This window comes from Pleuronectes platessa, chromosome 4 (genome assembly GCF_947347685.1).
Source record: "Pleuronectes platessa chromosome 4, fPlePla1.1, whole genome shotgun sequence".
Taxonomy (NCBI): Eukaryota; Metazoa; Chordata; class Actinopteri; order Pleuronectiformes; family Pleuronectidae; genus Pleuronectes; species Pleuronectes platessa.
The window spans coordinates 22,807,758-22,832,017 of NC_070629.1; the positions used below are offsets into that span (position 1 = coordinate 22,807,758).

General features: G+C 41.9%; 2 protein-coding genes across 2 annotated transcripts in view; one reads left to right on the forward strand and one right to left on the reverse strand.

Annotated features, from left to right (window-relative positions):
• fbxl17 (F-box and leucine-rich repeat protein 17) overlaps positions 1 to 18,751 on the reverse strand; it is a 223,262-nt gene extending 204,511 nt beyond the window's left edge. Inside the window, exons 1-6 of the mRNA XM_053420990.1 lie at positions 18,663 to 18,751; positions 16,815 to 17,317; positions 15,631 to 16,023; positions 15,324 to 15,446; positions 14,776 to 15,033; positions 14,471 to 14,602 (exon numbers count right to left, since the gene is read on the reverse strand). Coding sequence (XP_053276965.1) covers positions 14,471 to 14,602; positions 14,776 to 15,033; positions 15,324 to 15,446; positions 15,631 to 16,023; positions 16,815 to 17,297 — 1,389 coding nt within the window. The 5' untranslated portion in view covers positions 17,298 to 17,317; positions 18,663 to 18,751. The remainder of the gene's footprint in view (positions 1 to 14,470; positions 14,603 to 14,775; positions 15,034 to 15,323; positions 15,447 to 15,630; positions 16,024 to 16,814; positions 17,318 to 18,662) is intronic.
• A 1,176-nt stretch (positions 18,752 to 19,927) lies between these two features.
• On the forward strand, positions 19,928 to 24,253 carry prxl2c (peroxiredoxin like 2C). The gene is made up of 6 exons (XM_053420336.1): positions 19,928 to 20,235; positions 21,149 to 21,217; positions 21,802 to 21,855; positions 22,273 to 22,378; positions 22,480 to 22,614; positions 23,129 to 24,253. Exons 1-6 carry the CDS (start codon positions 20,053 to 20,055, stop codon positions 23,257 to 23,259), a joined length of 678 nt encoding a protein of 225 aa, XP_053276311.1. The 5' UTR covers positions 19,928 to 20,052; the 3' UTR covers positions 23,260 to 24,253.
• Positions 24,254 to 24,260: the final 7 nt, after the last annotated feature.

Below are 24,260 nucleotides of genomic sequence, written 5' to 3' on the forward strand. Positions count from 1 at the left end.
ATTTAAATAGGAAATATAAATATACTTAAATAAACATATTTCCACTTAAATGCACATTTTTCTTTCTGCATCATCTTTTCTCAATATCAGGTTTGTTCTAATAAAAATAGCTTAGTCTGTGAAGGGTTAAATATATCGGCCGATATATCCAACATATCGGGCTCTGTGCACAATGTTCTCCTGCAAACATAAAACCAACTCCATCATCTGAGCCCTTCCCCAAAAGGTTTGACTCAGGGTTTGACTCATCTTTAATTTAAGTTAGTTGTTCACCGTGATGAGTGAAAACCAGAAGCCTCCACGTGTAGAATCAGGCATCAGGCGTCACCACACAAGTTTAAGGGGCTGGAAATACATTAAACATGAACTCCCACCAGAGAATACACTAAATAAATTACTGGTGACAATTTGAAGCCGGGCTATAGCAGCAGGAAAAACGCTTATAAGATCAGGATGAACTAATGAAAGCTGTCGGCCTCTGGACACTGCCTACCACCCATTGCCCAGTTTTTCAGAACATGAGAGTCTCTTTTAATTGTACGTGATGAAGGACAGATGTGAAAACTGAACAGTGACACCCTCAGAAGTTCTTTACTTTCTAACACACAGTTAATAGGGATGCGGTGTGTGCCAGTTGTGTGCAGTCACTTCTCATTAGTCATAATTTTAGTCCGGTGCAGGTATTGAAAGGTCAGTCATAAATGTATTACAGAAACAATGCATGTGAACACCATGTTACCAGTAATGGCTCGTATTTCTCTTCCTGCTAGGAAAGCGGGGCAAATGCTCCAGGTAGTGCTCCATGCTAACATCTCTCTCTCTCACGCACACATTAACACACACATCCAGCCCTGCAGGGAGTAGGTGCACTAGCAGGGGGCCACTGGATTCAGACCTCTGCATCTCAATGACAACCACACATCCACAGGGATTTATCTAAATGCAAATCAGCTGTCCTCACTCTCCAACACACACACACACACACATAATTTACTTTGCATGCCCCAAAATACACAACGCAGCCAAGTACCGCACCACCAGACAGACAGACAGACAGACAGACAGACAGCGAGTCAGGCAGCCCGGCGGCCCTTTCAGCTCTGCCTTCCCTTTTATCTGTACCCTCTGGTGCACGCTCATTTTCACCAAATTCGCTTTTAATTGAGAGCTAATTTAGCTGAGCCCAATTCTACAGCAGAGGTGGATCAGACAGGAAATGAGGAGCGGAGTGAGGGGAGGGGAAGATTTAGGGGGAGAATGAGACTTGGAGTGACGGGTGACAATGAAGGCTGCTGCTCGTGTTGTTTTCGCCCTCAAAGGAGAGAAAGAGGTTGAATGACAGGAGGAAAGGAGACAAAAACAAGGGGAAAGTAACAACTAATTTGTTATAAACTAGGCCTGACAATCTTCATAAAAAGGTGTCATCAGGTTACTCAAAGCCAGCTTCTAAAACTGCTTTCACACATTTAATAAACTCCGCTCATTCTCCAGAGGGGCTGTATGTGAGAACGCAAAGATGTAAGTCAGAGGTTCCGGATCTTCTCCAAAGTTTCTCCTGCCAGCCCCCTAGTAAAAATGTCTGTGTGAGAAAACAGCAGGAGAACCTCCAGAGGAATCACTGCGAGCGAGTTGGCATGTCGATGACGTTTCTAACACACAACTGACACACACCTGAAACAAAAAGAATCCAAAGAGAGGAGCCCCACACGTTCTGATATTCACTGTGCGTACAATCCTCCGGAGTTCATGCCTGAAAACGGCTTAAAGCTTGTCCTGAAGAGACTAAATGTGTTTTCATTGCAGCAGCAGCCATGTCAATCGAACTCGTGTTCACCTTTACGACCTACGCTATCCTTCGTAGTGATAAAGTTGACCAGGAGCAATGTGCAAGGTGTCTATGAAGCTGCTGGGCCCGCCGACCCTGTGATGTAAACCATGCTGTAAAGTGATCTATGCCTCGAAGGTTATCTGGGGTCTTGGCGATGGGGAAACAACCTCCTTGATGCCGCCTGATGCTTTCTCCACTTCTACATAGCTGTTAATTAGCCGGGCTAAGTGCACCATTAATCGATTGCTTGTCTCGAAGCTATATCTCATAACGGTGTTGCACTCTGGCAACGCAAGGCGAAGAAATGTGAGGTTCAGGAAGTCACACTTTTCCACTGGTGACATACTGGTGCTGGATTGAGAGGAAGCGGGAGACTAATGGCTGCTTTTCAAAGACAGGAGTGGGTGTTGGACTGATGGCAACTGAGAGTGTGTGTGTGTGGGGGGGGGGGGAACCTGGAGTAGAATTTAAAAGTATTGACTTCAATTATAATAACACTCTCGATAAGTGGGAGAATGTTGTTACAGCTGCGGGGTGGGACTGTGTGCATCAGAAATTCTCACCATACAGATACAATTGCTTGAAATGTTCTGAAACACATCACATAAGCTTTTACTGTGAGAACTCTTCAACCCTGAAGAGACAAGTGGGGAAAACATGAGGTAAAAGAAAATATAAGCGAAGGTGAAAGTGAGCAGAAAGTGGAATATGTTAGGAAAAAGAAATCCCCTATTGGTGGACATGAAAAAGTGATGAAGACACAACACTTTTTGTTCAGGCCTTTTCATCAGATTATAGAAAGAAGGTGTAGAAACAAAGGAACAGTCGAATAGAATGTACGGATCAGATACTGCTTCAACAGGCGGACGACAATACTACTCTGTTTGGATTAGTGGTGAAAGTCAATCCAAGCAGGTGATGCTGTGTAGACAAGTGTGTGATTAAACAATCTAATTCTTAATTTTTCCCTCAAGTTATTATAAGGTTTGCGCTTTTATTTGGAAACATTCAAAAGATGCCAGGACTTGAAACAGAGGAGAGTGTGATTCAAACCTTTCGGCTGCTTTTTCAATACTTTTATACATGGTCTTTGTTTTGTTTTTGTTGAGGATACATTAAACATTCCAGACATAAATTGTGGGGATTCAAAAATAATTAAAAACCTTTTTAAAGGTGCAGCAGCTTTGATAAAACTTGATAAATTGCTTTGGTCAGTTATGAAGTAAAAAGATCAAACATTGGCTGTTTATAGCTTCACAACTACGAACCTTGGCTGGAATGACGAGCATCTACCAACTCTGACATTGTAAAGTCGAATCGTTAATCAATAAGCTCCTGATTAGTAGAGTTTTAATAGATTTGGAGTCTGATGAAGATGTAGAAACCTGAATCTTTGAAGACCTAAAGCCACATTTAAAAAGCTGCGGTGTAGACAACAGTTTCAGAAGTAGATCAGCAATCAGGTTCTGCAGTCTCCATATGAAACCACTTTTACATTCACTAGATCTGGATTTTTATTTGCATCTGCACCAAATTACACATTACTCATAAGTATCAGTCCACTTTTCTCTCTCAAAATGGAGCAGCGTGAAGTGCAGCTGTCATTCTTCGGAACAGAAAGGTTTTCTGACGTCAGGACCCGCTACAATGAAGGCTACAGGCCTCCAGAAATAGCCCAGCAAGCCTCTTAGAAACCCACTTCCAGGAAGGGGGGGGGGGGAAATGGCTTGCACTACTTCAGTGAATTTTTTAGGCCGCATTGCTAAGCCAGGTCGTCCTTGAAAAGATGGACCCGCTGCAGCAAGGCCAACAGGCGGCCAAACAAGAGCGGTGGATGGAAAGATATAATTAAAAATTCAATGAGAAGACAGAGGGAAACAATGTAGAGACCGCGAGAGCAAGAGATGGAGAGGAATAAAAACATCTCAAAGACAAACCAGCAGAGGGACAAACATGTTCAGTACTGAGCAGGAACAGAGAAAAGGAAGAGGCCGGGACGACCTGATGGCTGAATGGTCAGAGAAAATAGCATATGAGCAGCAAGTGCCCAGTTCCCTGCAAACAAGACCCTTAACTGAATGTCACTCCTCTACCTTCCTGTCCAATGCAGGCAGAAAATGTACAAAAAAGGTAGAAGAAAAACAAGAGGCTGCACGTGAGAGGTGGAGCAGCGCCTACAAAGTGAGCGAGAGACGGACAGGAGCTGTGCAGGTGAGGGAATCCCGATTAGGGCGTGACCTCGTTAACCCCAGAGGCTCGTTAGAGTCTGGTTCCAGCGGCATTCTCCAGCCCCATCCTCTGTCACACCTTCATTAAGCCCATCGACCCACTGTGCTTATTAAACACATTCATTACCCCGAGTATTGAGCCGCTGCTGCCATCACCGGCCCCCGATGCATTACAGGATGGGAGGCAGAAGGGTGGTGTCTGTTGAAGGGGGGACACTGTTGAGGAGGGGATGGGTCACGCACACAAACAGACGCACAACACATAGACATTCACGCAGGCGCACACCTCAGTCATCACTAATGAAGTCAAATTAGAGACAGAGGCAGCGGGAGGAGAGGGTGACAGAGGGAGGGGAGGGGAAAAGAGAGGGAGGATATGGCTTGTTTGAGAGCGGAGGAGAGTGATGGGATGAGTAGTGGGACCATGGGTGTGAAAAGATGACAGGCAGAAGACAGGTAGACTCTCTCTCTCAATCCTCCTCTGTTTTACACTTGCGTCTTTTCTCCACCGAGCGGGAGAGAAGTGAATCCCCGAGGAGGGCCATTCATCATGATACGTACAGAGCGGTCCGCTGGGCGAGAGACGAAGCCTCCGTCCTGGCTCCCTCTTTAAATGATGACATCATCCCTGCCCTTCTCAAACAAAAGGAAAACTCATCAGAGAGAGGAAGAGGGAGAGAGAGAGAAGGAGAGCGCAAAGAGATTAAGAAGAGTATAGGCGTGAGCGAGGTGTCGGAAAGGGCCATGAATCATAGTGACGTCCCTGGCTGGGTGTCAGGAGCCACTGCTGTCTGGAGGTGGATAAACACAAGGCCTCTTAAGCAATTTAAACACAGGCCAGGTCAGAGCCCGCCACTGGCCCTCGGAGAATTGAAAACTGCGCCAATTCTTTCTTCTTCTTTTTTGGCAAAAGCAAACTGTGGAAAAGTTTCTGGCTGTATTGTGTTGCCAAAACCTTTTCAGGTCGCTGCTGGCAACCGGAGGCGATGAACGAGCAAAAATGTCAAATTCAGAGAAGCTGTAATTGAATTTTAAGGAGTTTAATAATTCACGTTTGGTCATGAATGGCTCAACTGAAGGAAAACAGAGGAAGGGACACATCACTTTCATATTCGATTAAATCATTGATCGTTTTAATAGTTGGTTTATTATTCAGTGCATCTGCTGCTGCAGCTAAAGTCTTTATTGTCAATGTCGATTAATATACAAATTCTTTCCTCGATTAAAATATCGATTAGTGACACATTTAAGAACAGTGACAAAATATAGAGCATAAGATTAGGAAAACCAGCAAATTATTGATCATTAATCGGTTATTGAAGCAGTTGATGATTCATTTCAATCAACCAATCAGTTATTTTGTTGCAACTCTAGTTCTGTCTGTAAAATATTCACCAAGAAATACCCAAAATAAAGTATTGAGAAGCCGGACAAGGGAAAGATTGACATTGTTTGCTTGAAATTAAACTGATTGTAATAATAGTCGGTTAATCGACTAATGGAAGGAATTGACTAATCATTCCGCTTTGTTCCCTCATATTTTCTTGTTTCATTTAAACTTTAAAAGTATAAAGTTCTTATTTATTCCATTTTACCACAAACTCTCAGCTTTAGAAAAAAAAATAGTCTAAAAGCAGTGTGTTAAGAGCCGGAAGGCGGGATAAATTTTGCAAAACCTTCACACTCTCCACCCAGTAGGCAGGAAGGGTTTCAAGCAAGGAAAGAAAAACGTGGGGTTTCATCTCGGCTTTATCCCCATGTCAGGCTGTCGTCCCTCCGTGTGCTCGGGCAGTAAAAGCCAAGAACAGAGACAGAAAAAGAAAAGGAAGTCACATTAACATTAACATTCTTCAGTGCTTTTCCTGGTCGTCTGGTAGCTGTGGGCGAATGCTTGATAACGTCATGTGCTGCTGCATGTACAGCTGCTGAGAGATTATGGCTTTTGTAGTATCAACGCTGCGGAAGGCCATTCAGTTTCTGGCTAGAGCAGAGAGATGCTTATTTTCATTTCAAAAGTATTCAAATTCTAACATAAACCACACGTCACTGAGAGGACCTGAGGTACAAACAGCAGGCAGCAATTTTGCACAACTATATTTGTGCAAAGAAATATTAAAGCCTTAATGTCAACTGGTTAGAAAAGATAATTCTGGTCCAAATGACTTCCTGTGAATGTGCCTCTGTACAACCTGTCGCAGTAACATAAACCACGACAGAGGAAACCCAAAACTGTGTGACTCAAATATTATTATACATAGGTTTTTACAAACGCCATGGGATCTTTTATGTCCAAGTAGAGACACGCTTAGCTTCATTTGTCTGCTTGTTTGCTTTTAGTCAATCCTACGACACCCTCTGCAGGTGAAAACCATGAACAGCAAATAAGAGCACTGGAACTGTACTGTACATTCTATTTCAATACATGGTACAATATTAAACCCTCAAGAGGCAATTAGTAACAACCCAAAAGAAATTTCCATTCAGATGGATAAAAAAAATATTCAGCATTTTAGATTGTATTATTTGTGTATTTATACCACTGAAAACATTTTTGTGATTGAAAAAAACCTTGAGGGACAAAAAAAGGAAAATAAATCATGTTTGGCGATAATGTCTAACACCGCGAGGGAACAAATGCAATAATGTAAAGTGCATCCGTCAAAAATGCAATTGACCATTTCTTATTCATCATTCTGGAATTAAACTAACATTTCCCTCGGTTTGTTTTACTTCCACACAATTTAAACAATTCTTGATTTCACTCGCTGAAAGTAATCATCAGGGATTTGTTTGGAATAACTGATAATGGGACTTTTTAGGACTTGGACAGTAATAACTGTGTTTAGTCAGTAATGTTAGAGAGGAAATTGGAAGACACTGCATTTGGTTCTTTACATTTTAAAACAATCAAGACAGAGGATGACACATCCTCCTGTCAAAGTTCTGCAATAGGTACAGACATACTGAAAGCTGTAATACCCATGCATTGAATACTAGAGGGGCAATAATAACAACAAGGCACATGAATATCCATTATCAGTACAGCTTATGCTTTAAGGGTCGTGTGGAGGTGGGAGCCAATCCCATACACCCTGGACGGGTCACCAGCGCATCACTGGCCCGACATACATCAATTCACTGTGACATGCCACTTTGGTTAATTCAGAGTCTCTAATTATCCTAACTTAATTGTCTGACTGTGGGAGGAAGTATCCAGAAAAATACCAGCATAAAACACACAGAAAATACAAACTTCATGGAGACAGACCCCGGCTGAACCAGGAAGTGGGAACTGGGATTCAAACCTTCTTGCTTGAGGCAGCATTCCTATCCGTGCAACTTATGAACCAGTTGTGAATGCATTTAATAAAAGATACATCCAACTCTGAAAGAATTTTTAACAGTATGCATAGAAGAATGTCAGAGTTCCATCACATCAGGACTTCTGTAAACATAATATACTACTGCATCAACTGCTGCTACTATTAATAAGAAAATTCCTGCCAATAACTTTCCAAAGTCCATATATCATTAAATCATTCACATTATGTTTAACGTTACAAACTAATATTTTTGATTCTGCAGCTCAACGTTTTCTCTTTGTTCATGGCAATAAAGTTTTGAATCTTTCTTCTGGAGCATTAAAAAAAACACCACTACCACCAGTTCTTCTATTTTCAACTCAGCCAAGAGAAATGGAGGTTTTTCCAACAGAAAACCCCAACACTACTTCTACCACTCTCCATTTTTGTCCAGGCAAACAAAGATATTTGACTTTGGCATAACCCTTGTCGGTTTTGGCATTGTGTCACTGTTAAGCAACAGGGAGTCCACTGGTGCTGGCTGTCCCATTTCTCAAGTGTTATCCCCTCTCAGCATCTCCATGAGCCACTCAAGGAATCGAAGACGGCAAGGCCTTTGACTTCTTTTTCAAAAAGCAGTTTCACTTGTGTTATTGATGGAGTCAGGGGAAGAAATGCCACATGCTGAATCTATTTCTCTCAGGGTAAACTTACGTTGAATGGAAAAGCTTGTAGCAAGGTGAAACGTGGCTTTCCTTCTCTTCCCCTTTAAAACTGGCTTTGTTCTGGGGCAGACGGCGGAGGGAACTTATTGACGATTTCTGTGTCTGAGTGCAGCCGGCTGTCCAAGCGAAAGTCAGTGCTCATTAATGCATCTGATTACACTTCAGGCAAAGGCCGATCAGCAACGAGCCCTGACACACACACGAAGAAGCATTTTGGGGACAGGGATCGATGCGGAGACTCTTCAAAAGAGCACTGAAGAGGAGGATATCGGAGAGAAGAAGGTGCTGTTAGCTTCGACTACACCGTGAGAATGTAACCAGAGGTAAAGGTGAGAGCAAAAGTTTGAAAGAGTTGATGCAAAAACAAAGTTTATCACTACACAAAATATACACTCATGTCCCGATTCTAATGAGATAAACACAACTGAGGATTGTTTTTAATAATCTGCCGATCCTTGTTTGATGAAAATCAAACAAATGATTATAAAATTCCATTCAACTGTTAAAAGTGCTGATGTCAATTTCTCAAAGTCCAGGATAACTTTCAAAGACCTTGTTTTGTCTGGACAAATCTCCACATACCAAAGGTATTAGGTTGACTGAACAACCTAAGCTCGCTCTGGAGCTTTCATCCATATCACCTGTTCTTCATCAGAGGTTGAAGTGTTGCTCAGTTGAATTATTTCAAAAGCTCCAAAACAAGAATGTGGGTCACATCAACAGACTGTTGTTATCAAATTCAAGAACAGACGGTTAAGCTCCACAAATATATATATTTTCTTATCTTAGAAAAATAAATAATATGCAAATAAGAAGGTGGAGTGAATTATTTTTGGGGTTTTGCTCAAGACATTTCTGGTGGACTTATCTTTTGAACAGAGATAAGTTCTTATCAAATTTTTACTTTAGACAAAATGCAGCATCTACCGGCCGGCATTGGGTTTATTTCCTTCCTCATAACACAGCCAGTTTTTGAAATATGCCAAATTCTGCATTGCTTACAGCCATGTTTAATAACTTAGTAGTTTTCACTGACTTTGTTGATGGATTGAAATCCCACCCCACTGTGCAACAAATCAAGGACCCGATCATAAAAACTTTGCTCTGTAGCACTACTAGTGGTCGAGTGAGTAAATGGTTAATCAAATATGTATCTCAGCTGTTAACAAGGTCTTGACCGTCATGTCAGATGTTATTTTTAACTAAACTAGAAGGAGAAAAAAATGAAAGATGAGGAAAATTACAACAAAACCAGGGAAATACAGTGAAACACAAAGAGCTGGGACAAGGGGGATAAGAAGGGATTTAAAGATTATGAAGGATATATAATGATTTAAAACATGGAAAAGCAGGAGAGAGGAAAATGCCTTAAGATTATTTGATTTAGCATGACATACAATTAGCAGACAAATAAACAGAAAATATCTCGAGAGCTCTAGCCTGTAAATTCCATTTCTTCCTTATCTACATAAGTCAACTTCTCAAATCCACAGAGACAGACACAAAAAAGAGAGAGAGAGAAACAACTGAAGAAACGACCTGATAATATGAAAGTGTGGTGGAAATTATGGAAATTGTGGAGCAGAGATTTTCCCCTCACTCTGACAAACATAATCCACTGCCATTAGCAGTTATACTGAATAAACTGTGCAACAACTGACATTCAACATCGTGAAAAATCTTTCTAAAGACCATGGGGGAATTGGGGGAGATTGTGAAAAGACGATGGACAATGCACTGTGGTATTTTGTGTGTGCGTGTGTGTGTGTGTGTGTGTGTGTGTAGTTGTATGTTTGTGTGGCTGGTCAGTGTGGTTCTGTTTATCTCTAATTACAGTCAAGTATGTGAACAAAATTTCCAGAGGAGATTCCAGTGCAGCTGGCAGCTATTCAGCTCAGTTGCTCCCATGTGTGTGTGTCGCTACAGTGTCTGCGTTTTAACTAGGTGTGTGTGTGTGAGTGTGAGTGTGAGTGTGAGTGTGAGTGTGTGTGTGTGTGTGTGTGTGTGTGTGTCAGTCATGTCAAAAGGTCTATCCCATAATAACTTGACATCTATCATTATCACTTCCTTTGCCTTTGCTCTCCCTCTAATCCGGCAAATTAAATCTGCTCATGTCAATATACAATTTAATCTGCGATTACGTCTGATTGGGCCGGGCATGAGCTAGACAGACCAATCCGATTAGAAGATGAGACGTCCCTCACTGACCAGCGGCCAAAAGACACCACTCTCCTTGACAGTTCGTCTTTCTCAGGGTGCCACAGTCACGTCCCCTCCGTTCCAGACGCCTCGGTGAGAGAGAGCTGGAGAACTTGGTGAAAGCTTGGGAGAGGAGCTCTGATTGTACATGCAGAGTGGTAATTACACCTAAATTGAGGGCACATGCTAATCTATGTTAGGTCATCTCTCCAGTTCCACTTACATTTCCACATTTTGGACTAATTAAAACTGTAAATAATCAGAGCCTCGGCGTGTGTGTGAGTGAGTTTGTGTATGTGTGTGTGTGAGAGAGAGAGAGTCTGCTGGCAGACATAATGTCTTCGAGATGAGCCAGAGGAAGGATCTTTCCATCACCCTGCAGGAAAATTAAGTGCACACTCTTTGATTTTAACAAGACAGGAGAGCAGATAAAGTTTTTTTTATAAGAGAGAGGAAAAGTGCTTCACTCGCAAAAATGTTTGCAGACCGCGATGTGCGTTTAACTGAAAAGAAAGTTACTAAGAGGAAAAGATGGGTGACAAGAGCTTATAATTCGTCCAGCAGTAGGTCTGTGAAACTGACAGAACACAGAGTTATACTTTCAGGAGTGAGTCTCCCTCACCCTACGGCAAATAGGAGTGAGGTGAGGAAAAGGGGAATTTGCTATTCTCAGAGCCTTCACTCTTCGAGGTGGTGCAACAGAACAGAATATGAATGAAGGGGGGGAATGAGGAAAAAAAACACTTCAGAAGATGAAAACAAGACTTGAAAGGCAACTGGTGTAATATAACCAACGGTGGCATAAATAGTGAATGAACGCCAGTAAAGAATGCAGGGTAGATGTCAAAAGCAGTGGGATCCAGAGACAACAGTCACTGGCCTCTCCCAGCAACCCACTCTTGGCCCAGGGTTAACTATAGCCCTGGGCTGATTTAGCTCCAGGCTAACAGGCAATGAAAGGGAAAACTTCAATTTGTCACCTGTAAACCAAATTTCACGATGCTAGTCAGAGTTAGGAACATTTTCGGGAACGCATCAGCAACTTTTACCGTTCATTTGATAAAATAAACTGGTTTATATTGATCATAGAATGAATATAACAAAAGCATCTTGCTCGCCACCTGGTGGCTGGCTGCATTATAGGTCATGATCCTCACCTCCTCTATGTTAGTGGATGGAGCATGGACGGAAAAAAATATATATATAAAATATATTTTTCTCAAAGATATTTCCTTGCATTTTAGGTATCAGACTTAATATGGAATCACATAAAATTCATGAAAAATCATATTCATATAATTTAGCTAACTCATAGCGAACCTAGGCTCACGTAGCTGCGGCAACAGCCAATTAAACATCTGTTAGCGGTTCTGGATTATAATTTTGACGATAATTTATTTGTCGTCCTGAAATGCCTTCTTCTACAATTGAAGGAAAATGAATGTAATATGAATTTCGCCATTTTGTATCATTGCAGAACAACCTACAAATCTCCACAGCTCTTTAAGGCTCCAAAACCTTCACAGACTTTTCCTCTGTGAACTAACAACCATGATTGTGTGGCTTATGGGATACTGACAGAGCAACATTAGCAGACTTACGACTAATATTATTAGTGCTAGTAGTGTTTAAAAATGTCCTCAAGGCAACACAAGCTTATTTAGAGGAAGTGATCTCCCTTCCCTCCAAAAAAGCTGTTTAACCATCTACAGAGCAGGATATGAACTTAACAAAGAGAAAAATGTCCCTCCAGCATGGAACTGAAACCACAACCACGACAAGAAGAAGGCTAGGAAAAAAACAGAAAACATGTATGTGGGTGTGCACATGGCAAAGAAAAAGTGAAAGACCACACAGAAACATCCCGCAGCGATTCAATTATTCAATTTCAGAGGAGGAGAAGAAAGAGAGGGGCAGATCAGAGTGAGTGAAAGGCTCATCCTCATCTGTGATTGATTAGGCAAGACAAAGACAGGATCCCTTTACCGCAGAGAGGAGAGCAGAGGAGAGGAGAGGTGAGGAGAGGAGAGGTGAGGAGAGGAGAGGAGAGGAGAGGAGAGGAGAGGATGCATTTCACATTAATGTAATGAAATAACAGCGGAGATAGATCCTCACAGTTTAAGAGGTGTAATCACCTATTATATATACAGCATGTGATATAATATTTATAATTACTCCATGAAAGTCAAATACCCTGTATCATTTGATGACTAAATGAGTAGAAAATATAAATAGAAACTGAAAGGACATGTACCTCCACCAAGGCCCAACAGTGCTCTCTATTCAACCAAGATGAAACAAATGCACATACTCATAGATATCAGTTCACTTAGTATGTCTTTTTCAACAAGATATATATGAATTATTTCCAGGGAATGAACAATTCTGAAAACCCACTGTGAAAAAACCAACCCCCGGAACCGGATCCACACATGTGATGATAATCCATCCAGTAGTTTTTGTGGAATCTTGTTTACTAACAAATAAACATACAAACCAACCAACAGAGAAAAGGACAGGGGTGAAACCATGACCTCTTGAGCGGAGGTGAAAAACAACATTATGTGTTTAGTCACATTTTTGAACCCTCAGTGCCAACCCGTTCTGCCAAGGTGATTTGCAAATTGTAAATATAACCACTTTAGTTCAAAGCAACTAAATTAAGTCTTTTTTCCTGAGAAGCTGAAGGAGAGAGTTTTTCAAGCCATGAGAGCGAGAGAGAGAGAGAGAGAGAGAGAGAGAGAGAGAGAGAGAGAGAGGAGAAAATGCGCTCTGAGAAACAGCATTTAAGTGTTTCTGGCATGACTCACTTTCTGGCAAACTTAATGACAATTTTAGGCCAAGCAACCACAGCTCCTAGACATAACAACTCCCATATAGGCTCGGGCAGTTTCTCTCCACACTAATGACAGCGAGCTATAATAACTGCTGTGATCTCACCTCGGAAAAATTACTGAAATGATACTGCTGCGCTAAAATGTTATCAGCGGCAATATTAATTTCTCACCTTGTGACAAAATGCCAATTTCATACACTATTTAGTTGATAAATAGGGTTTTAACAAACTTACCTTAAGTGGACTAATTTATCAAGGTCATGATTACTCACAGAGCGCAAAGAAATATGAGGAGCGGAAAAGAGACAAAGTGTTAGTGAGAAAAGGAAGATCTAAATAACAGGGGGTCACAGACAGATGAGCCAAACTTGTGCTCTCGCTCTGTATCAGGACCCACCACTAAGTGACCAAGACAGTTGAAGAGGATGTGTGGTTCGGGACTTGGTGGAAAAATGCACAACTCAGCATTAGCATCAACAAGCTGTGGTTTGCAAAAAGAAAGCAGCTGGGAGACGGTTTTCAGAAAGTGGAAAACAGTGACATCTAGTTGTGGTTTTGAGTCATTTTCGTTTGTACCTGCCAGAAGTTTAGTGGGAAGGAAAAAAAGTGAAAAAGGGCAGCTGAGTTTTCTGAGGTCATGACTGTGAAGACGTATAAAATAAAAACAGGCTGTGATAATGAGATTAGCCATTAAACTCATTGAGGGAATTAGTCTGCAAACATGTGTATAAACATGGTGTTAATATGAGCCACATATTTCCATGCAGACATTAACGACTTACAGTTGTTTCAATGAATATTCTCTAAAGGTTTAATGCACAAAGGGAAAAAAATAACCGGTGGAAATTTTCTAACCCTGAGTTGTTAATTGAGTGAAGAAGATCTTTCTTTTTACTCTTCAAGGATTGCAATCTGTACACGCTGTTTACAACATAGCACGTGTACCATGAACTATGATGCAGTTTGATGCACTTATGACAGCTGTATACATATGTCTGGCAAAGCAAGAGTGAGTGAAGAGGAGTAGATTTACCAGTTTTCTAAAACAACAGATTCAAAGCTTACAGCTGGTGGAGGTCTTGAGCTGAAATCGTACATGAATTCTTAGCCTATTAAAAAAGGCAAGCGACAGGGCCACACCACTCTGCCATATTCTTATAGCCCCTGGGTGATGGTAGTATAAAGCTGGAAAGAGCTCCTATGGAGAGCCTATACGAGATGAAGGCACCCTTGAAGATTTTTCAAATTGCCAAACAGAGACACACAAACACTTTGGGGTGAGCAGAGACCCTGAGGCAAAGCAGCGAGAAAAATCACAACACTGAATATATAACCAGAGGTGTTGAACCGACCTGTTTGTTCTCTTGTAAATAGAGTCTCTGCAGTTTCTGACATCCTCGAGCCAAGGCCACCATGCCCTCATCTGTGATACTGTAGCACTGACCCAAGTGGATGTCCTTCAGCTCGCTGCAGTGCTCTCCCAGCTGGAGGCAGACAGGATATCAGTGAGTGTATGTGGAATTAAAATACAGGAAAACTTCACCTGAAGCATTTTTATTGGATTTTTACTTCAGTTTTCAATTGGCAATAAAAAATTTTATATGAGACAGGTGTATCACAGACAAGCAAAGTCTCCATCCAGGTTTGTAACGCTCACCTTTTTTAGTGCATCATCGGTTAATTTGTCCTGGTTGCCCACGTGCACCTTCACCAGCAGAGGGCAGTGTGTGGCCAGGGCTGACAGGGACATGTCACCCAGCTGCTTGCAGCGATATGCTGTGTACTTCTGCAGGCCGGGACAGTGAGAGGCCAGGGAGGACACCCCATGGTCATGGACCCCTCTGCAATCTGAGATGTTAATCTCTGTCACATTCTGCCTCCGAGAAGCTATTTTCACCAGCAGATCATCGTTCACCTGAGGAACACGATAACACAAGGGGAGACGAAGGTCAGAGGAAACTAAAATAAACTTTCCTCGCTATGAAGGTTAAGGAAAAGTTACAGAAGTATTCAGCTTTTATCTCAGAAGTTGTTCTTTCTGTAGGTAAGACACTGTAGCCTCTCCTGCTCAGCCAGTCTAAGCCAGAGCTAAAAAAAATCTACTAAATTTCTCAAATGTGAAAAGTAAACGACTCTAATGAACTTAGAAAACTTCCTAAAGTCAATAGAGTCCCAGATAAAACATGCACTGCCCTGTGTGCTTACTTGTTGTAGGCCACTGAGGTCGATTTGCTTCCAGAACTGGAAATCCAAGCAGAGGTCCCTCCAGTACTTACAGACCAGGGAGGCACACAGGCAGCGCTCCTTCACCGTCAAGTGGGAGAGCACCTGAGAGGATGCAAGGGAAGATAAACAGGAATGCACATAAGACAAGCCATTCAGGAACAATTCAGATGCTGTGGCTCATTTGTGAAAAAAGAACGCAGCAAGGCTTTGGCTTAATATTTTAGCATCTTTTTTGGAAGAGAAATCTTTAAATAAAAAGGCAACATAACTCTTTATGAACTCTAACCTTTAGAAGGATGGAGGAAGGCAGGTGGTTGATACTTAAATGGTCTCCAGCGTCAGAACTTCTCCCCTGGCAGTCGTCAAAATGATGCAGGGAGCCGGGTGACGTGTCTGAACTGTGCGGCAAATCAGCACGAAGTCCTAACCCACAGCAGCCATCAGCAGGTGAGGAGGAAGAGGAGGAGGCAGAGGCAGAGGAGGAGGCGGAGGAGGAGGAGGAGGAGGGAAGTGGACAGAGGGGAAGATGGCAGTGGCCAGGTTCAGAGTTTGAGGAGGTCTCTCCTCCGCCTCCCCCCACTCCTCCATTCTCCAGCCCTCCGTCAGGGGCAGCGAAGGCACAGCGCGGCTGCTTACAGGGGGTGCACCTCTGCACCTCTGAGCACTTCCTCTTACACACCTGCACCCAGACACACACACACACAAAAACAAACACACAAACATGTCAGGTGGACCCAGATTTTGTCAAGTCAGGTTAAATGAAAAAAACTTTAATTACAGTCTGAAGAAATCTCACATCAGCCATATAATGGAACAGGGAAAACAAAACAACACTACTGACTCCTGCCTCAATGAAAAGAAAAAAGTGCAACAAGTCACTTGTAACTTCTGCAATTCTGTAATTACAACTTGAAAATCAAGGCTACATCTCACTCAAATGTAAAAGTGAAAACTATCTCTATCAGGACAAGAGATCTAGCTCCATATCAGAGATAATCTCTCACCAAACCAACACACAAGCAAATGCATATCACACAACCTTTCACGTAGACTAGTCATGTGAATGCTAATGTAAACAGGAAGCAGATTGTCTACTGTGCAGTTGGTTGCCTAGTCGAAGAAAATACTACAAATTAGACTGTTCGGACCTGTCTTGAGAAATCTGATCACAAGTGGACAGCATAAAGTGATTCTGTTCACACACAACAATTGATGTTGTTTTCACATAGTATGTGTTGCAGTATCACTGTGTTTGTGATTGATTCTGTTTGTTGCCACAAGCGAGAGATAGAAAGAAATGTGGCAAAATGCATCCCAGTCCACCTCTGAATGAGGTTTGAGTGATTCAATCTCAGGACTTGATCATTGTGCAGCCCTGAGCTTAGAGCTGACCTCTTGTGATCGGACCACTGGACGTTATCACTATGATGGAACAGGGACTTTGAAACATCAACCTCCCCAGCTCCCTACCATCTCAGTGTAGTCGCTGGTGCAGCCAGGCACAGGTATGGGTACGGTCACAGACACCCCAGCAGTTCGAAACAGCGCCGGAGGTGGAATCAGTTTTGCAGGGACGGCTGATAGGAGGCTCCTGCCTTGGCCCTCCCAGATAGAAAGCTCCCTCGGCGACAACAGGAACTTGGAGCAGTCCTCAGGAGATGCGAGTGTTGCGTATCGCTCGGCAAGCTTCGAGGCAGCTACTGCTCCGATGCCAACTCCACCCACACCCGGGAGGCTGACTCCAGTGACACTGTTGAGATGGAAGCCGCTGCCGTTGACACCGACCTCCAACTGGTTGCTGTCGTCGTCGAGACTGCTGCTGTTGCTGTGAACGATGAAGCACAGCATGCAAGGCCCCTGCAGGAAGCAGTTCCTCTTCTTCTTTTTTCTGTGATGCAACTTGCGCGTCCTCTTCTTCAATCGGTAACCATTTTTCGAGAGAAGATGGCCCATATAGATGATTCAAGAAAACTCTGGAACAAAAAGATTAATAAATTCATTAGCAAATTCATCCGTTTGTACGTCAAAAAAAGCAGGACTGGCTATTAATGTTCATACAATACCTGGAATTTTATATTGATACAAAATTACTATTTTCAATACCTTACTTCTTCTTGCTCATAAAACAAGTAACAGTGCAACGACTTTGGCAACACTTTTACTGGCAAAGTTATAGTTAAAAACGTAAACAAGGACTCATAAAGCCTTTGATTGATTCAACAATATATTTTGGAAATTATATGTTCGCACAATAATCTTTTACACCAACTTTTTTTGAAGTAAGGAATAAGGTAACGTTTGTCTGGCAAAGATATGCTCTGAAATAAAAATAAATCAAATGAATAATAGTACTAGTAGTAGTAGTAGATGGAAAACCACAAAAAAATTATATAAAAGTATTTCTCATCTCTTTCATTTGTTATTCTTGAAGCAAAGCCAGTTTCATCTTTGTTTCCCCTCGTGTAGACTAGTTTGTAGTAAATCTGACTGATCCCAAATTCATTCTGTAGCATGACAACAACTCCAAACACACAGCCAGCATCACAAAGAATCATCTTCAGTAACAAGACAAACAAGGAGGAAGAGGGAAGACTCAATCCACAAAAGAACTATGGCGCTTGGAACAACCTATCTGCCATGTACCCTGATATAGTGTGTTAAAGTGTACAACTTTATCCAGACCAGAGGAGCTAGATGAATCTGACCTGTGGCCCCTCAGGGTTTGGGGACTTTTAGACAATCAAGCAGTTCTCCAGCCTTGTCGGTGTGAAGTGTGTTGCAGTGTTGTTATGTGTGTGGATAATATCTCAGCTTGTTTTCTTGCTCTACTGTGTGAGTCAGTATCACTCTCTCATGACGCTTATCAACAAACCTATTACAGACGTGTTGGAAACAACCACATGAGAATTACACGATCATACCCATACATCACTATGACCCTCATCTGATCAACTAGGTTCCAGCACATGGTTCCAGCAACTGTTATTGTGTTGCTGTACATCATCGAGGCAACAGCGACGGTGCATCGTCTGGTTGACGAATGAAAACACAAAGATGTAAACAGTGAACAGGTGGTCAAGTAGCACACACACACACACACACACAAGGCAGCCTGAACGTTGTGTTGTACATGGCCACAGGTTCACGTCTCCACATCTGCTCGGACATCACACGTACACCTCAGCTAGTGCCGGAACACAGAGCCACGGTCCGGCTGCTAGCCCGGGTCAGCTCTCTCTCTCCCTGGCTGTCAGGCTAGCTTGCTCCATCACTGGGCGCTACGTTAGCTGGTAGCTCCGACATGAAAACACGTCTCACCACTTCACACGGTGCTCCCACGCTCCGCACGGGGCTCTCATGCTACTGCTCCGCTGCACGGCCGAGGTGAGCGCGGACGGGTCCCGGCAGGAGAGGCGCGGACGCGGCGGGGGAGGGGGGGGGAAGCCTGCGACTGAACCAGCGAAGCGGTGGCTCTGCAGCTGCTGCTGCTCCGGAGGAAAACACTTCCGCACCCAGGGAGCTGCGAGAAGGAAGCCGACGAGGGCGATTCGTAATTCGAGATTTAATGGGTTGTATCGGGGTTTATTTTTATCGACACACTGGTTATATCTGAACAGTCATGTGGGAAAATACATTGTGGGAGGTGCCTTCAATAAATAATGCAGTTAATTAATAATGGAGGATCAATGACCACAGTGTTATCATATATTGTGTGTTATATGCGGTAATACAGCAATATCTCTCACTACAAAGCGAAACAGATATGGTGACAGGTTGAATGTCTAAATATTACACAGTCATTGTACATGCACTTGTAGTGTCTGATGTCTGCACAAACCAATGTTTCACCAAATAACCCTAACCCTGCAAGTACAAAAGTGTCAACATTAAAATACACTCAGGTGACAGTTTATTAGGTACATGGGCGCATAGGAAATTCAGTCTACTTTTATTATTAAAAGCTGTAGTAGTAGCAGCAGTGGTAGTAGTAGCAGTAGTAGTAGTGGTAGTAGTAGTAGTATTTATATTATTATATTGGAATTGCTTCTGAGAGGTGTTGAGGCGACTGAAGGGTTGATGAATACGTAGCTTTTTAATCTGTGAGCTCCTAAACTGTATGAAAGTTCAACACTAATTTGCTGAACTATCCTTATAATTGATCACTTTACTCTTTTGTCAAATTGATTACTGAAGCCCAGTACAATCTACGTGAGCAGCTAAGTGTTACTCAGCACGTTCTGTTCAAAACTCACTAAACAATCTATCTAACTATCTATCTATCCATCCTTCGTTACAAGTCACGATTTGTAAATACTCTCTCTCTCTCTCTCTCTCTCTCTCTCTCTATCTATCTATCTAACTCTCTCTACCTCTCTCTCTCTTTCTCTCTTCTCTCTCTCTTTCCCTCCCTCTCACATACACAACACACGTGGGTTTACTCAGCTTATGAGGACTTTGCATTGGGTGAATTCCATTCATTATGAAATCAACTGTTTACACTGGAGAAGGTCCTACACCCCCCCCCCCCCCCCTCACACAAACACACACACACACACGCACGCGCACACACACACACACACACACATACACACACACACAGTCAGCACATGGGCGTGTGTTTCCACCACGGTAGCAGCTCCTGCGGGAAGCTCGGCAGCTCCCAGAAATAGTGTAGACTAGAGAATCCAGGAAGCCCCAGAGCAGAAACATGGCTGAAGAAGTGTCACCAGTAACTCGACAAGTAACTAAAGGAAACGTGGAAACATGGAGCCAGTGCGTCGATGTCCGTCTGGAAGAAGTGGAGGACTGTTTAGTTTACGACCGACACGGAGTCTCTGCTCCTTTCAAGAAGTTATACCAGGACAGGAGGGCGGTCATAATATTCCTAAGGGTAGGGGGAACATTTTTTTTGTTAGGTTTAACTTTACTGATGAGCTGGAGGTTCATAAACTACCACGATGTCCCATGAGAGGCGAAATAAACTGAGACTGAGACTCAATGGAAGATGTGTGTGATCCGTAGTTTGTCAAAACCCGGTAACAACAGCCGCACTTTGAAAATAGATGCTCTTCTATTCTTTACCTTACGGTAAAGGTCCCTGAGCAGAAAAAAGGTTGGAGAAGTTTTGTGAAACCTATTATGGAAGTTTGATTTCCACTCAAGACAATAACAAGTATAATGAAATGGAATGTTGTTGAACTCATGGAACTCATAACTTGTTCAGATATTCTATGTCACTCTTGTTCATGATGCCCCCCCACTGTCTGTCGGTCAACTTTCAGATTATCTATCTTTTGAGTTTCTAAGAAAATGAAAGGCCAAGTTGTCTATTCTTTCATTATTGCACTCATAACATACTCATGTTAAATATTGCTATAAATATATAAATTTATATAAAATATAAATCCTTGAGAGGTGACACAAGCCCAATGTGCCTTTAATTTCATTAAAAAAAACTACATAGATGTAATATTCCATTTCATACTTGTTATTGTCTTGTGTGGTAATCAAATCAAACTTTCATAATAATGTCATTAAACGCTCTCTGGCCTTTTTTCCACTCCGAGGACCGTAAGACCATGAATAGACGCGCATACATTTGCAAAGTGACCACAGTTGCTGGACAGATGCCCCCAACAACTACTACCAATGCTAGGATGGACGTAGAAGAGTGGAGAGATCATGTCTATAGGTGAAGACAGACAAACTAAACATTATATATAGGTGCAAGATGAGAGCTGTGATGTTATATTTCATATAATTGCAAACTGTTGACAGGATGTGTGCTGTGTATGTCCCTGTAGAATTTCCTGTGCTACAGCTGTAAAGAATACGTGGATGATTTGAGCAAAATACCAAGAGAAGCACTTGAGGTAAGAACTGGAGAATGAATACAATGCAACCAATGTTGTCCAACCTGAAGTGTAAATAGAGATGTTACTGCCAACTCTTAATGGAGCTGGCCCTGAATACATAACAGACATGAAGGGGCCATCTGTGAGACCTCAGAGATGACTGGGGAGCACTCAGCCAGTGGTGACCAACTATTAAGTCCAGACTAACCCATATTATTTTTACTCCTTTAATATATTTTTTAATTTCTATACAGATTTATCCTTTTTATTTCATTTAATCTCTTTTACTCTTCTAGTCTGCTCTTTTTAGTCTGCTCTTTTTAAATAAAATAAGAATGTGCTTCCGTCAGACAGTGAGAGAATACAGGCGTTTTAACTTGTGTCTATATTCCAAGGAATTTAGGCTAATTTCAGGAGTCAAAGAGGTGAGAACAAAACTGCTCTGTTAAAGTCTTAATGTATATGTGCAGCAACTTGAATGTATCTGTATGAAATGTGCTTTTTAAATAAAACTGCCTTGACTTACTTAGTGACGGCTCAGATAATTATCAGTTTAAGTGTTTGATGCTGAACAATCCAAACTTTGATGTGTGTTGTTGCAGGATGCTGGTATAAGGCTGATTGTGATTGGTCAGTCTGCTCATCACCATATAGAGGTAATTCATTCATGATCAATAGACACAATATCACATTGTCCCACAGATTTCTTGTTTGTCAGTTTTCACTTGTTCTATAATATTGAAGAGTATCTGAACATTTCACACTTTTCGAGATCAGATGATTTATTGCAAAAAATTGCACACACGCATAAATATCAGTCACTTGAACATGCCAGATCTTATTAAATCAGGATCCATGAATTATTCAACGAAAGAAATCAACAAAATCACAGAATATCTCACAATGTTAAAGAAAGTGGAAAAATTCCTGAAGCCATCCCCCCCCGATCTGGATCCGCACCAACATGTCTTCCTTGGATCAAATCGCTCCACAAAGTTTCATGGAAATCTATAAAATAAATGGTGAACTCTGACTGTACATAAATGTGATACATGTCTTTCTTTCTCTCATAGCCGTTCTGCTCGTTGACAGGCTATCCTTATGAAATATATGTGGACCCACAGAGGTGCATTTATCAAAAGCTTGGGATGAAGAGAGAGCAGATATTTACCAACACAGGTAAAGATATAACAATATTTGGAGGCAGCATGTGTGTAAACTTACACCAGTGTGGTGATTCATGAATAATAGCATGTGTGTGTATATTTCTATGTCCTCAGCAACTCCTAGTCCCCATGTGAAGTCTGGTGTTTTTCTGGGCCAGATGAAGAGTATATGGAGAGCCATGACCAGCCCTCTATTCGACTTTCAGGGTGACCTACATCAGCAAGGTGGAGCCATCATTGCAGGACCAGGTACATATACCTTTACGAATATAAAACCAACGAAGTACCTTTTTGGAAGTGTTAAAGGTTCTGATTCTTCTCAGGAAACTGTGGTTTGACACATGACATCTTTACTCATTATTATATTCACTTGTCATTCATTTATTGGCTGGTTTAGACACAAATGATTGATTAGGGTTGTCGAAAACCCACAAGGTCTATCTTGTGATTGTCAAAGAAAACAGAAATCGATACCATTTTTACATTATACCACAGTGAGAGATTTTGCTTTTGATCTAATAAGGATGATTTAACATGTTCTTGCTCTGGAGAACGGCCACAACCAAGCCTGTCTGTGGTCAATCTTTTTCTTTTAGATAATTTTTTAGGCAGTTATCTTTTTGAGAAGAGGCAGACAGGAAGAGAACCTGGAGGGGGAAGGGGCATGACTTGCAGCAAAGGTCTTTGCACACTGCTCATGTGGACTGTGCTGTAACCGTCTGGCCACCAGAGCGTTCACTTTCCCTTCCTCTCCTCTCCACAGGCTCTCAAGTCCATTTTTCCCATTTTGACATGAACCACCTGGACCACATGCCCATCACCTGGCTGCTGCAGCTGGCCGGAGTTCAACAGACTCTGGACTTCGGCGATAAGCCAAAGATCCTCCATGTGTAGTCAGGTGGCCGCCCGAGTGGGTGCTGTGCCACAACATCACTGTTATTATCACACAGGGGGACACATGCTGCTTGTTTAGTTACATCATCTTTGCACACTGGCATATTGAACTAGAAGAGCTTGAGCAGCATCATTCTCAGTAACAGGTATTTGTGTCCCAGTGATTCTGAGTACAGTGTTTATCATTCCTCTGCGAGGTCATGAGGTCACAATCTTGAATAGATCTGTTTATTTAATTTATTTCTTTAACTAGGGAATTGAGATACATTATCTTTTTTATTTACAAGAGAGACTTGGAAAAGTGGAAATTTAACAAAGTGACATAAAAACACACACCACACAAACCCACATTATAACACAACAGAAGAAGACCTGAAAGACATGACAGTTTATGTTGTGTTAAAGGAAAGGGCAATAAAATAATATTAATAATAATAGCAATATAAGTTTCATCAATAGCGAAATAACCAAAGTCCAAAATACATATATTATATTGCTTATGCATTGTGGAAGCACAGCTCATAAAGAAAAAAGTCTCAAACCACAACCATCACGCAGGAGTAAAAACAAGTCTTAACTTTAATAGTGGTTCTAGTAGACAAAATAAAAATAACTCAAGGTCTCCTTACTGGCTTTTTGCAGACTTTACATCTTTTGGAATGATGAACTGAGAAATGTTAGAAAGGGAACTGAGGAAACTCATTTTGCTACTGAAAACTATGGGATGGGATTAAAAAGCTTGTAAATTATCCCTGGGGTGATTTGTTTTTTTGGTCTTTCTTGCTTAAATAACACGGGTGACTTTATAAGTGGGATACACGTGCACGACTGTTGTCATGTAGGAATACACGCAGTGCGATGTCTCGTGTTTTGTAATACTGTTGGCACATTGGTGACCTAGATATTAGGCCTTGTCGCACCCCTTCCTTTTTACACCCACTGTCTTCATTTGCTCGGTATTTATTACACTGTAAATAAAGTTGAACTGCCACACACCCAAC